The sequence below is a fragment of the Sinocyclocheilus grahami genome, unplaced genomic scaffold (assembly GCF_001515645.1).
Source record: "Sinocyclocheilus grahami isolate Dianchi unplaced genomic scaffold, SAMN03320097.WGS_v1.1 scaffold61.1, whole genome shotgun sequence".
Classification (NCBI taxonomy): Eukaryota; Metazoa; Chordata; class Actinopteri; order Cypriniformes; family Cyprinidae; genus Sinocyclocheilus; species Sinocyclocheilus grahami.
Window position 1 is genome coordinate 2,938,987 of NW_015505240.1, and position 16,047 is coordinate 2,955,033.

The 16,047-nt window shown below is 37.3% G+C and overlaps 1 protein-coding gene across 1 annotated transcript in view; it reads left to right on the forward strand.

Annotated features, from left to right (window-relative positions):
• The first annotated feature begins 2,678 nt into the window (after positions 1–2,678).
• Positions 2,679–16,047, forward strand: part of pde8b (phosphodiesterase 8B) — a 54,079-nt gene continuing 40,710 nt past the window's right edge. The window contains exon 1 of the mRNA XM_016271357.1: positions 2,679–3,428. Within this exon, the coding sequence (XP_016126843.1) occupies positions 3,147–3,428 (282 nt within the window). The 5' untranslated portion in view covers positions 2,679–3,146. The remainder of the gene's footprint in view (positions 3,429–16,047) is intronic.

Here is a 16,047-nt window from a genome sequence, read left to right on the forward strand (position 1 = left end):
AACAGTCACATTGAGATTTACCACTGCATATTTAAATATATATATATATATATATATATTTACCCACTGTCTGTTTTCTTTACTGCCTTTGTATCTTTGATTTATATCGGGGTACTGGAGGATTACTATAGTTATATAACACAGCATGTACATGGTGTCAGGTTAACTTTATTGAATATTACAGTATGTACCATGGTATGTTGTCCAGAAAACATAATACCATTATACTGACAGGGCATCAGTTGCACTTTTTTTAACAACTGGTACTTTGTTATATAAGCAGAAGACTAAGAAGCTTATTTTTTTTATCGCACAATTCATTTTTTTTTCTCTCACAATTCTGGGTTTTTATATCTCACAATTCTGACTTTTTTTCTAAGAACTGCAAAATATAAACTCACAATTGTAATTATGAGATCAAAAGTTGAATTTAAGCGGAAATAGGCTTCCACAGAAGACAGACATACAGTTGTTTTATTTTTAAATGACAATAACATATAGTGTTTTTAATAAGCACAGCAAAATTATAACAGTGATCAGCATAAGTTTTCATTATTTTGGAAAACAGCAGCTTTGACATTTTTAATAATAACATGAGGGTGGATAGATTTTCAGTTTAAGTGGATGATCTGTAATCTGAACTGTGGAAGGTGTGACTGACCAAAAATGATTATTGATCTACAATAATTGACATAAAATACTTAATTTTCAAAATTGCATTTTAAATCTTATTAACTCAAAAATTCCACATGCACCATATGTGATTTGGGTATGATAAATATATACTTAAAGCACATTCCCCATGAATAAAATTTCCCGCACTAATACATTTACAAATTGGTGACACATAAATCAACTAGTCTTAAGTACATCTGAGATATTATTGGCATTTCCAGGATATACAATGTCAAACAGACCTACAATGCATTATGACTATTGAACATTTTGCCTACGCATGTACTTTATGGCACATGTGCAGAATGACTCGCAATAGTGACGAAGTTAGGCCAGAAACATTTTTCTCACCCATGCAAGAATCTGTTAAGTAAACTCCAGCATAATAAAAAGTCAGTATAGTCCTATATAATCATATCTGGGCTTATCAGTCATTTACAGATGTTTAGAACACTTTACAGCTTGGACCTGTAATATGCAAACATTTGGAAACCCAGATGTACTATCACTAATCCTGAAGTCTTGCACTGTACATTTATATGCATTTGGCTGATGCTTTAAATGACTTATTGCATTCATATTTTATCGGTTCATGCACTCCCTGGGAATTCAACCCCATGCTCTACTGTTTAACCTGCAGAAACACTTAAAACGTCAAGCATTTTTGATGCATCAAGGTGAAGGTCAATTGAATGGCCTTGTTTCATTTTATCAGTTCATAAACATGCCCACTTGGTTCATTAACAGCCGTTAGTTCCTCTAGCATCACTGACAGCTGTCAGGATGTAACACATTGTCTTTTTATTTTTAAGTGAATTATAAGTAAACATTTTGTGAGGTAAGTGTTCAGCAAGCAATGTTGTATATGCTTGATTTGCAATAAATAAATAACACAGCTCTGCATCTTGAAAATTTTTTTTATTAAAAAATATAAATAAGAAACTTTTAATGCACTTATCAAAATAAAGCAGTCAAAAGTTTCAATGTTAAAAAAAAGTTTCATTAAGTTTTAATGACATACTGTTAAGTATTCACAATGCATAATTTAACTTACAATCTGCAAAGAAGTGAAAAAATCTGTTCAAATGGTCAATTTAATGTTAAATCACTTTTCACAAAATCTGTATTTTTCTGTTGCTGTTTGCATGTAGAGAAACACACACATATGTAGCAGAAAGCATGTGGGTCATGTTTGCATTTTCTTGTCGCTGGCCATAATTCTAACCTTGAAATCAGGATTAGGCGGATTAGAATAATGTCTTCAAAATCATTCTTACATGTGAAAATGGGCTCAGAATTGAAATGAAATACACTTTATTCCCTGCAATCTTCATTGCAATTTTAACCAGGCGCCCAAGCCTAAGGTTACCAAACTAAACTGTGATGCCATATATAATTAAGCTCTCTACGACAAAATAAGCACATCATTCTCTGACCAACTCCATGCATTCTAAGTCTATGCATAAAATACAGTTTCTGCTGTACACGAGAGCAAATTGTGTCCAGCTAAGTGTATTATGAATAAAGATACCAAGGTACTTATAGGAACGCACTTGCTTAATTGATGTTTCATGTATAATTACTGGAACAAATAGCCGTAACCTAGCTCAGAGAAAGATAGGAAGCTTGTCAATTAAGATGTAATGCAAAATTTATTTACCTTAAAAATACTTGCCGAAGCAAAAATGCTACAAAATACATCATATTTTGTAAGAAAATGTGACATGCTAGAGCAAAACAGCACTATTTTTGGAAAAGCAATGATTAGATTTAATTTCATTAATGCAGGATGATGTTATGGGTCACCCTGCTTTCCAGTTGTTCAGTTGTTGATTCAATCACTAGTCTTGTTTATGCATCTGCATTTTGCACGCTATTAAATATGAATACAGTCATGGATAACAGTGCCTTTCTCGTTTAGACTCTACACACAGAAAAAGATGAATCCACCATTATTCCAGAATGAATTAATAGGCAGACAGAGAGAGTGTGTGTTTATGGGAAGAGGGAGTCACTGATGTGTGTGTCTGTCACTGATGACGCTCATGTGTCTTAAAGGACCGTGAGTGTAAGTTTGATGCATATTCTCACAGTCTGATGCTTTGCGCCTGTTATTTAAGAGCTCCGCCGTCGTGATGATCAATACCGCGAGAAAATGGATCGTATCGTGCAGCTTGAACCTTTAGTGTCATACGCCGAGGTGAAATGAGGGTGTAATTCGTCCAAAATGTGACATGGCACAAGCGCATCGGGCTCACGGTTGGACAGCCGAGGTGTCATCGATCTGATCTGATATGATGGCTGATAAATAACGCGGCGAGATGGATCTCCTCTCCGTTTATCCTTGACGCGTGCGGGAGGGAGGCAGGCGGAACTGAGCAGCGTGACCACCGGCCAATGTACCGGGGGAACGGTGGCAGCGGTCTTGAGATCCGTTCCTCCGGGTTTTACGCAGCAAGGCGCGGGGAACGATGGGCTGCGCTCCCAGCATCCACGTCTCGCAGAGCGGGGTGATCTACTGCCGCGACTCGGATGAGTCCAACTCGCCGCACCAGACCACCACCATCTCACAGGGCACGGCGACCACCCTGCACGGCCTCTTCATCAAGACCGACGCAGCGGACACCATCCCCTCCGTGATCGCGTACCAGAGCAGGCACACGCGGACCAACTCCCACCGGGAGCGGAGAGAGAGCAGCGGCGGGCACGTGTGCACGGAGGCCGAGACTCAGACCAGCAGCACCGGCGTCAAGGTATGAGGAATGAATGAATGGCAAGATGGTGGGAATCAGGTTTTAGCTCTTTATCTCTCATTATTTCCACCGTCACCCCTATGCTATGCCATTACCCCTAGACTAAAAAAAGGTAACACTTGTCATTCAGTGTTTTAATGTCATCCCTGCATCCCTGTGTGTTGTTGTGAATCATCAGCTGGATGCTTATTGCTGCCATATGCTTATTGTTTACTGATAATTATGTCTAGTTTGACATCTCTAATGGTATTTTCTGATTCAGATGGTTACATTTTGGTTTAGTGAATGAGTTTGGTTCATTCAGAAACTTCAAACAGGTGGGAGCCCAGTGAAGGACAATATTTACCTGTGGATGTGATTCTTCGGGGCATTATTTACTTTTACAAAGACATTTTTAACAGTATAAAACCCACAGCATTTAAATTAACTATTTAAACGTAATCAATTAAATGAAGAACTATTATGACTGTTGTCAATAAAAATCAACATTGAATAGGTGTGCAAAATATTGCAATTCCTGCTCAAACCGTAAAGCATGGGTTCTATTCCCAGGGAATGCGAGAACTGATTAAATGTATACCTTAAATGCAATTTAAGTTGCTTTGGATAAAAGCATCTGCGAAATGTAATGTTCTGCTTGGTTTTTACGTAATTGGCCGGTGGAAATACATCAAACGTTACAGACAAAGAATGAGAAAAATATGTGGGGCATTTTTGCCCCACGCCCTGGTTCGTTTCTGACCGTTGTGGGAACTGATGTATGGGAACCTAGTTTGTATATGCACCACCATGATGGTCCTTATAGCAGCAATGCTCAACTGGTGGGTCACGACCCAAAAATGGGCCTCCAGTTTGTTTTCATATGGCCACATTTACATTTATGCATTTGGCGGATGCTTTTATCCGAACTTAGCAACTTAAATTGCATTTAAGGTATACATTTGATCAGTTCATGACATGTATTCCCTGGGAATCAAACCCATGATGTTGGCGTTCCTAGCACCATACTCTACTGTTTAAGCAAGATGCTCATGGCCAACAGAGAAAACAATTTACATAAAATGCAACTAACAACATAATTTCATGTAGTTAAATATTAAGTCATGGTAGCTGTTCTGATTTTTAAAGGGAGGAAAAAATATATCCCATATATTTTTATTTTTTGACATCAAGGAAGTTCGACCAATCAAACACTGTTTAAGTTTGGTACTAAAATACAACTCAGGTGGACTGCGGGTCAAAGAGCCAAGGCTATTTTTTAAATGTCAAATAATGTTCTTGTTTATATTATTTTATTTACGCCTTTTATGCAGCTATACACACTTTTCAAATGTATAAAATCGCCTCTATCTGATATTATAATGCATGTAATTTCCACACTGTGATACTCCCCTTCTGATATCAGTTTTTGTATGTAGTAGATTTATTTTAATGCAGGTGCAAGTCAGATAATGATTTTTGTGTTAAATGAGTCAAGGCGAGTTGGAATTAAATTAGTGCTGCTGTCGGATAACAGGTTGGGTTTACCAAACAGGGTTCATGCAGTCTAATACTAATACTTTAGCGTATTGTTTTGTCTGTTTTAAGCTTCACATTTGATTTGGACATTCTTGTTGACAGTTTACATGATCAAATTTTGTGTTGCAGATTTGGGTCACCATTGGGTTATTAAAGTCAAATCCGAGTCATGATGCAAAACCATTTGAGAACTACTGGCTTGGACTGTACAAGTACGGTGGGCCCAAAAAGCATTTTGATACTTGGACTGCACATAAAAATGTCTGAATGTCATTGCATTTTGGGGCCACTGTATCTGTAATGATTATTTTGGTGGCTTTTATCAAGTTGTGTACATCTACAGAGTTGTTTCAGGTGAAATCTCAAAACTCTGCTGTGTGGAAACCATAATGCCATAATAATTGTTTTAATGTTTTTTCACGTCAGTGACTGTTTAGTGTTTAAGTTTTCACTTACTAAAAATTAAATAGAAAAACCATGCTTTCTGAACATTGCTGTAGTGTTCCTTCCCGAACCATGGTGACTTTTTGTAAGGCTGGACGTTTCAGACTGCTTGAATATAGCATTGAGAAATTATCATTTTTGTCTCTTTCTGGGGATGATATCTTTCCGTTACATTTTGCTTGCGTTCTGCAGATGAAGTTGGAAGGCTGTTGACCTGAACGCCGTAATTCCTGCCATGTTTAGAATGGTTATCAGCCTTATCTGAGTTAAAGTGTTTACAGTCAGATCGCATGTAGGATTCAGATTAGAAATTTTCTCATGCTGCAGGTGAGCACACTCTCTTAGACCTGTAATAAACACTTTTTTTGTTAGTTTTGTCAAAGAATGATTACATTTCTCTGTCAGAGAATGATAAAATCGTGGCTCATTTGGACTGATTTGGCCGAATAAAACTGATGGCCTGCCGTACACAGTGGAATTTCTGTTACGCAACATAAATCAAATACTAATGCCATTTTAAGTTCCTACAAGGACCATTTATAGATCTGTGTATGGATTTATATGATGTTTTTAATGGGCACTTTTGTGTGTGTATGTTGGTCGTGTGTCAGTTTGAAAGGAGACGTAGCGATTTTGGTACAATCTGCCAAGCGTGTGTGTGGTATAGTCAGATGCGTGTTCACTCCGAGACTGGCGAGGAACTCAATGATGCCATTGAAGTGTGTGTGTAGCTCCGCACGGCTCTCTATCATTCACACACATTCTCATTGTGTCCACAGCAATGGAGCTAATATCCATTTTGAATTGAATGTGCGTGCTATCTGGCTTTCTTGTGTGTGTTTGTGCATCTCTATGTCTTTGTGAGAGATAGAGGCCTTGTGTTGAAGAAAGACCGATTTTGTGTTTCTTTGTATGCATTTGTGTTTGTTCAGGCCGCAGAGTTTGTTTACCCCTCTGGCTGTGAGCTCTGCAGGGTGTGAACTATCACATGCTAAAAGGCTGATGAATCTCAGTCCAGATACACACACACGCATATGGTTAGAGCAAGGCATTGTGGGAAGAGGTGCCCTGAGACATGTAGCGGGGCATCAGCTGTCTCGACTGACATGGGGACACATCACTGTCACAAAGTAGCCTAACGTAAAGTACAGTCTGATTGGTCACGGCTTCCCTCGGGAGGTAACATTTAGATAACAGCATGAAATCGCTCCTCGCTGATTAGCGCCGTCCTGCAGGATCTGTCCGACGAGTTAGCATCATTTAGTTCGCAGATTTCTTTGTGTTTGCTTTCAGGGGAGACATTTGTACCAAATGAACATGAGGATATCAATTTATCCCCTCGATGGCTGGTTTTTATTTACATCCATGGTAGTGATGCAGTGACGTTATTCTCCAGCATATTTGTAGATGTTTTTATTTTTCCCCTTTCTGTTAGAGAGAAATCCTGTGTATTAGTCCAAGCAGTTAGTGAGTAGAAGTTTTTGTGTGGTGTTGCTCTCTCCAGAAAAAAGAAAAGGTTCAAAACTGTCACTGGGGTGGTCCTTTTTTGAAAGGTACAGCTTTGTACCTTCTGGGTGTGTATTGGTACCTTAAAGGTACATACAATTAACTAAACTATACATATTACTGCCTAAAAATGTACATTTGAAATGCTTTTGAAAAGGTACTGCCCCAGAGACAGCTATCGGACCTTTCTTTCTGAGAGTGTGCTTAGATCTGGATTAGCAACCTGTGGGTTGTATGTTTTCAGTATGTAATCTTTTCAAAAGCTCAGGGTTTTAAAAGGATTTTTTTTTAGTCTAAAGAAATTGATAATAATAACACCAACAGTTGCATGTATTATAATATATAAAGCCATATAAATATATAAAGCCATAAGTAAATAATATAAATACCTTTCTGAAAGAAAGTAATACTTTTATTTAGCAGTGATACATTAAATTGACCAAAAGTGAGAGTAAAGACGTTTACATAATGTTCCATTTCAAATAAGTGCAAAATGTATCACAGTTTCCAGTTGTTGGTTTTTTTTTGCAAAAAAAAAAAAAAAAGAGCAGCACAACTGTTTTGAACAATAATAATAATAAGAAGAAATGTTTCTTAGCAGCAAATCAGCATATTAGAATGATTTCTGATGGATCATGTGACACTGAAGACTGGTGTAATGATGCTGAAAATTCAGCTTTGCATATTATATTTTAAAATATATTAAAGGGGTCATATGATGCTGCTAAAAAGAACATTATTTTGTGTATTTGGTGTAATGAAATATGTTTATGTGGTTAAAGGTTCAAAAAACACATTATTTTCCACATACTGTACATTATTGTTTCTCCTCTATGCCCCGCCTTTCTGAAACGCGTTGATTTTTACAAAGCTCATCGTTCTAAAAAAGTGAGGTGTGCTCTGATTGGCCAGCTATCCAGTGCATTGTGATTGGCCGAATTCCTCAAGCATGTGACGGAAATGTTACGTCCCTTACCGTACTGTGATGCCTGCGGCAACCACATGTGACGACCCCGGGCTGGACTCCGCTTCGTCCACGGTGAAAGCCGATCCGGCGATCGACAGCGCGAAGTTGAAGCATTTCCTCAGCGACCAGCATGGATCAGCTCCAGGCATGACTAAGCGATATCGTCCTCTTTTGGAAGACCAAACAAAGTAGTTTCGCTTTCACAACGAAGCACACAGTGCCTTCACGACATGGCGACCGCAACAATACTACAGCGAGAATAATAGTTACGCCTTCTTTCTTTGCATTTGGGCGGCGTTATGCTAATCTTCCCAGATAGTGACGTAGGTATGTGGGGGCGTGTTAGAATGAGCCGTTTTAGGTAGGTGTGGCTGGCTGACTCTTAACTTGGATTTGAGACTTTAGTCTTTGCAACTTTACAGGTCTTCTTTATGCACCAAGAACTTGTAACACTCCAAAGAGAAAGGAAAAATTGAAATCGCATCATATGATCCCTTTAATATAGAAAGCAGTTAATTTAAATTGAAAAAATATTTTACAATAGTACTGTTTTACTGTATTTTTGATCAAATAAATCCAACCTTGGTGACCATAAGAGACTTCTTTTCAAATACATAAAAAAAAAAAAAAATTCTTACCAACCCGCAACATTTTGAATGGTAATGCACATAGAAATATTTGTACAGTTGACTAAAAATATCTAGTTTTACCGCAGTTTTATTACGGAACCAATCATAAGGAATGGTAAACAAGGTTGACATGATACACAAGTAAATGTTCCTGTCATGGTGGTAGGTTGTGACCTCAGATTCTCCATATCGTGATTCGTGACTGATTTGCAGATGTGATCCGAGCATTGACCAGCTTGATTATGATGCATGCGCTACATGTGTGTGGAACATTACTTGAATGTGCTCTCGGTTCTAGTATGAAAATTACTAAATGATGCCAAATAGTGAGTTTTTCAGTTTGACAGGAAACTAAAATTAGAAATGTTTTCTTTGTTCACGTGTGAGTGCTTTCCTTTCATTTCTCTGTGTGTGTGTGTGTGTGTGTGTGTGTTGAGGTTGTGTTATAGACTGTGTTCTCTCAGTCAGCAAGAGCAACAGAACTCCAAAGAAGTCCATGATGGTGGCATTAGTAACGTTGTTTATCATCTGGGAGGTTTTTGTAAACACTTGAAAGCATCGTGGGAGTATGTAGGATCTTACAGGATGGGAACAGATTGTTTGAAATATGTTTAAATGTGAAACATTCCAGTTTACACGCTGGACACACCAAGAGCAGCTCTGCTAACAGACAGCGAGAGTTAGAATCTTGAGTTTATTCATTTTATTAGGATGCAAGATTGGGGGAGATACTCAGACTACAAGCTATTCATAATTAATAATAGTGGTTAAACTACAGTCAAGCTAGTTTGACAGGAAACTAAAATTAGAAATGTTTTCTTTGTTCACGTGTGAGTGCTTTCCTTTCATTTCTGTGTGTGTGTGTGTGTGTGTGTTGAGGTTGTGTTATAGACTGTGTTCTCTCAGTCAGCAAGAGCAACAGAACTCCAAAGAAGTCCATGATGGTGGCATTAGTAACGTTGTTTATCATCTGGGAGGTTTTTGTAAACACTTGAAAGCATCGTGGGAGTATGTAGGATCTTACAGGATGGGAACAGATTGTTTGAAATATGTTTAAATGTGAAACATTCCAGTTTACACGCTGGACACACCAAGAGCAGCTCTGCTAACAGACAGCGAGAGTTAGAATCTTGAGTTTATTCATTTTATTAGGATGCAAGATTGGGGGAGATACTCAGACTACAAGCTATTCATAATTAATAATAGTGGTTAAACTACAGTCAAGCTGCTGTTTTAAAAAAGTAAGTATTATGGTTTTAGATTTTTTAGAATTTATATTTTTTAAGATTTTTTTTAAGATTCATTATATATGAGCCATATCTCAAGAGAAGCAGTGATTTGTAGGTAATTTGTGAGTGTTGATGTGTATGACTGAGGTGACCCTGTTGTCTTTTCTCTGTATTTGGTGTGAGTGGGATATTGGTTTTGCTGTATCGTTGATGTTTTTTAACTCAAGTCATAAGTGCTACACACAGCCAGAGAATCACAATCCTCTGATTTTTATCACATATTCCCACTCCTAATTTATTACTCTGTCTGTGTCATCAGACATCTTATTGTCTCTGTTTATCTACTAATGACCATCTGTTTCCCCCTCAACCAGCTCTCTCTTCTGTCTCTCTCACATTCTCGCTGGTTTTTATTAATATCCACTGAACAGAGACTCCATCCCTGGAACCTGTGTGCAGTTTTACCCTTAATGAACCAAATACAGAGAAAGTGAAGATAAGAAAGGGAAAATGGAAAACCAGACAAAGAAAAGGATGTGTCTTTAGGTGAAATTACTGTTGTTGTTGTTATTTTTTATAATTTAAATTTAGTACCTTTATTAAAATCTCATTGATGGGATGGAATGGAATGATAATTATGATTTCTTTCACCTGGAGAAATTTATTATTTTGGAAAATGTGTGGTGCAATAGGTAAAAATTAAAATTGGAATTTTCTCTGTTTTAAAAATCATTTTCTAGCAATTACAAGCAACTAGAAAGTCATGAAAAGGTCACTAATGAGGGATAAACTTGATCTCATTTATATGATTTATAGATTTACAACAGATAGACATATTTTTAGATACCATTTTGAAGATTTATAGATTTTCGTTGTTTACTTTCGTTTTATATGGCTTGGGGTAAATTTGTGTGCATTTTGACCTTTCTGTGTTGTGTTCTGGTTGCCTAGCTGTGCATGTTGACTTACAGCTTCAGGAAGATGAACTGATTATTCTCTAGATAAGATGGCATTCAGTTGGTAAGCTATATATTCATAGATAACACTCTGTTTTATGAGGTTGTTTATAGCCCATTTTAGAGGAACTCTTGAGGGGGGAAAAATCCTCTCGTTTTACACCAATATTGACACTTTGAATTATACTGTATCTGTATCGGGAAGCTCTTATCAAGTATTATTCAATGATAGATATTCAGTTCATAAACCCGCTTTGTTTGTGGTCTTGTTTCTTTGAACTCTTAATGAATGTACAATGACGTAATCAACATGATTGCCTCAATTGACATCAAGTAATATATTTTGAAATTTTATTGAATGAATCAACCAAAAGGTATCTTAAAACTGTATATTTTTACACATTCCAGTTTGACCCATTCAAGCTGGTTTTGTGGTAGGATTGCGAACATGTTATAGGCGGGCAGTGTCACATTTGACAGCAGTTTGCTAGTCCCCGTGACTTGAAGGCACTGCCTCGTCTATTCTATTATTCATAAATAATCTTCATAAAACACAGATACATCCTCTTTTTTTTTTTCTTGGACATGACCTGGATTTCTAAACTGCCTAAAATGTCCTGTTTGGCTTTGTTTTCAAGACTTGCTGAAAAGTTGTTTAACCAATAGCATGCAGGCATTGCTCAAAATCAACCAATCATGGCGTGCGAGAAAGTGGGATGTACAGAGAACGGGCAAATATTTGTACATATAATGTATGAAATCAAACTAGAAATCCCGGGCCAGGATATGTCCTGGAAAAAAGGCCACATAAGGCCACCCTAACAATGATTTCACATAAGTATCCATGGCATTTCATGTGGTTTAACAGTTAAACTGTGGTCACCATGTAAGAGCTATGGTAACTTTTTATTAGAGATGTGCTTGTTGTGTTGGTCACACTCATATACAGTATATTTGAATTTTTGTTGGTGTCAGTGAGTGAAAAAGGGATCTTTGGATGATTACTTAACGACTGTACTGATGGAGAGCGCAGATAAAAGCAGCACACTGCATCACACGCAGTATTAAGATCACAGTCATACATTTGTGTGCATACATCATGTGTAACCTCCTTCAGTGTGTGCGTGTGTGTTTACTTATCTACACTTAATAAGTGAACTAAATTTGACAAAACTGTCCTTTGAAGAGTCCATTATATATATATATATATATATATATATATATATATATATTACATATATACATATAGCAGACTTTTTATATATATATATATATTACATTTAGACATTTAGCAGACGCTTTTATCCAAAGCGACTTACAAATGAAGACAATGGAAGCAATCAAAATCAACAAAAGAGCAATGATAAGCAAGTGCTATAACAAGTCTCATTTAGCTTAACGCAGTACATGTAGCAAAGTTTTTTTAAAATCATATAATAAATAAAAAGAAAACAGATAGAATAGAAAAGAATAGAGCAAGCTAGTGTTAGGCCTTTTTTGCTTTTGTTAATCAGAAGTCAGAATTATAATTGTATAATAAATAAAAAGAAAACAAATAAATAGAATGCAAAAAGATTAGAGAAGCAAGTGTTAATTTTTTATTTTTTTTATTTTTTTTTAAGAAAACAAGCAGTTAGTAAATAAATAGAGTGCAAGTCTAAAAAGTGTATTTTTATTTTTATAAAGAATAGAGAGTGTTAGAGTTAGAGGGTCAAATAAAGATGGAAGAGATGTGTTTTTAGCCTAATCTTGAAGATGGCTAAGGACTACTAAAACACTAAACAGCTGCTTGGACTGAGTTGGGCAGGTCATTCCACCAGGAGGGAACATTTCATTTAAAAGGCAGAGAAAGTGATTTTGTGCCTCTTTGGGATGGCACAGTAAAGCACCGTTCACTTGCACAATGCAAGCTTCTAGAGGGCACATAACTCATGTAATGAATTACAATGAAAATGTAAAGGTTTGATAGAACTGGCTGGAAGACCTACCAAGAGAGCATTGCAATAGTCCAGCCTGGACAGTACAAGAGCTTGAATAAGGAGTTGTGAAACATGTTCTGAAAGAAAGGGCCTGATCTTCTTGATGTTGAATAAAGCAAATCTGCAGGACCTGGCAGTTTTAGCAATGTGGTCTGAGAAAGTCAGCTGATCATCAATCATAATTCCAAGGTTTATGGCTGTTTTTGAAGGAGTTATGGTTGACGTGCCTAACTGGATGGTGAAATTGTGATGAAACGATGGGTTTAATGCAACCACAAGTAGTCTTGGCTGGTTCCTGAGATGCCCTTTGCCAATAGGGTTGACAGGAGGATCTGGTGGTTAAGCATGTCAAAAGCAGCGGACCGATCCAGCAAGATAAGTATTGAAGATTTGGAATCCGCTCTTGCCAGTCTTAGAACTTCAACAACTGAGAGCAAGGCAGTCTAGGTTGAATGTGATGTGAACGAGTGTATGTTTGCTGGTAAGATGTGCTTGACAGATTGGAGGAAAATGTTTAAAAGAGCATGTGAGAGTTAGACAAATTGTTAATTTTGTTATGATAGTATGTCCTTTTAACAGTGGAGACATTAGCAGAGAAGGAAGAGAGGAGTGACTGATACACATTAAGGTCAGTAGCATTTTTTGATTTGCGCCACACTCTTTCAGCAGCCCTGAGCTTAGAACAATGCTCGCGGAGAACATCAGACAGCCAAGGGACAGAAGGGGTGGTACGGCCTGGCCTGGAAGACAAGGGGCAGACTGTGTCTAAACAAGATGTAACAGTGGAGCAGAAAGTATCAGTAGCACTGTTAGCATCAAGAGATGCTAACTGTTTAGGGGGAGGAAACGAAGATGAAACCATAGCAGATAGCCGGGAGGGTGAGAGTGAGCGTAGGTTACGTTGAAAGATGACGTGGAGGGGTATGTGTTGTGTCAGGAACCATGTTGACGTTAAGAGTGAAGAGGAAGTGGTCCGAGGTGTGCAGTGGAGTAACCAGTACATGATCAGTGGAGTAGTGTCGTGTGTAAATAAGGTTCAGTTGGTTGCCTGATTTGTGAGTAGCCGTAGTTAACACTCACTTGAGATCAAAAGAGGCTAGCAGAGTGTGGAAGTCTGCAGCCTGAGGTTTATGTAGGTGGATGTTGAAGTCTCCAAGCATAACTAGGGGAGTACCATCCTCAGGAAAGGTTGAGAGCAGCACATCTAATTCATCCAAGAAGTTACCTTGTGGTCCTGGGGGTCGATAAACAACTACAAAATGGATTTTAAAAGGGTGGGTAATAGTGACTGAATGTGGTTCAAAGGAGCTGCTAATACCCAAAGAAGGTAAAGGAATACATTTCCAATCATTAGAGATAAGTAGACCAGTACCTCCACCTCTTCCAGTTAGACGGGGAGTGTGGGAAAAATGAGAAATTATTGGAGAGTGCTGTAGGAGTAGCAGTGTCCTCTGGTTTGATCCAGGTCTCTGTCAGGGCCATGAGATTTAGTCTTGAATGACTAGAAATAGATGTAATGAAATCTGCTTTGTTTACTGCAGACTGACAATTCCAGAGACCAATAGAAAAAGAAAGTAGTGTATTAGCAGACATAGGCAAAGTGCACATGTTGTTAGGATTGCGCTGCCTATTGTATGTGACGCGTGGTTTGCGAGTAGTAGTAATAGTAGGGATATGGAAACACATAGTAAGAGTTAGTCATAAAAACTAAAACAGAAGTGTAAAAAGGTGTAAAAAAAAAGAGGTTGAGTCAAAAGTGATACTTATGTCCCTTGTCTGTGTCCCTGCCAGTGTTGGGCAAGTTACTCTGAAAATGTAATCAAATTACTGATTACTCCTTTTAAAAGTAATCATGTTACTGTTCTGATTACTTTATTTCAAAAGTAATTAGTTATGTTACTTTTTCCTCCATGAAAATCATGAAATCCCAGCATACATGAAGAGGTTGAGTCAAAAGTGATACTTATGTCCCTTGTCTGTGTCCCTACCAGTGTTGGGCAAGTTACTCTGAAAATGTAATCAAATTACTGATTACTCCTTTTAAAAGTAATCATGTTACTGTTCTGATTACTTTATTTCAAAAGTAATTAGTAATTAGTTACATTACTAGTTACGTTACTTTTTCCTCCATGAAAATCATGAAATCCCAGCATACATGCTCCCGATAAATATTTGTTATTAAAGCATCAACATTCACAGAACACTGTTCTTTTTAACTAAAGCAAGCGGCTGCTGTGTGCATGGTTTGGCATGGGAGAATGCCAGCAAAGAGCTGCATTTATAATCTCTAAAAGACACCTCAGTTCATCGCAATCTCACAAATCTCTGTTATAACACAATAAATATATGCATAATGAATCTTTCATAATGCCTACAATTCATGTGTTATAATGAGAGGATTCTTGAGCACGCAAATTTCAGCACTGCATTGCTCAATGCTTCAAACACGTGTTATAGCCTAAATAGAAACTCTGCATACACTTGCTCCTGTTAATCGTTTATATTTTATATTAGTTCATGTGGTGCTGCTTAAAAAAATATTAAGCAGCACAACAGTTTCCAGCACTGATAATAAATCAGCATATTAGAATGATTTCTGAAGGATCATGTGACACTGAAGGCTGGAGTAATGATGCTGAAAATTCAGCTTTGCATCACAGGAATAAATTAGATTTTAATGTATATTAAAATAAAAAAAAACTTTATTTTACATCATCATAATATTTCACAATATAATTTTTTTTCCCTGTATTTTTGAACAAATAAATGCAGCCTTGATGAGCATAAGAAACTCCTGTAAAAAACATTAAAAATCATTCTGATCCCAAACTTTTGACTGGTATTGTATATATGTATGCATGTATGTATATGTATATATATATATATATATATATATATGTGTGTGTGTGCTTTTATATATATATATATATATGTGTGTGTGTGTATATTTATATTTGGATAAATATTTAGGGAAAAAATCAACCATGACCATGTTTGCATGAGAATGTGCTTTGATTCTAGCATCTCCAGGTCATCCAGGAGTTAACTGGACAGAAACACTAGATGATATCTTATGTAATGTGATAAGCAAATCTGAATCAATACAGCCGCAGCGCTTTCACTTGCCTACTGTCAATTGTGGGGTTCTAAATATAGCAGGGATCATATTTTATCGTGACCCAGTACTCTGTGAAGGAAGGCCTTTGTTCTTCATGTGGTTTTATGTTTCTGTGTGTGTGTGTTTGTTGTCCTCGATAAAAGCACATGACTGAGTCAAAACACACTCAGTGTGCTGGGAAGAGGAACACACCACGAGAGAAAGAGATGCTTGAAAATACAGGAGCTGCATTTATCCCATCCAAAGTGCACACACACAGCAGTGAACACACAC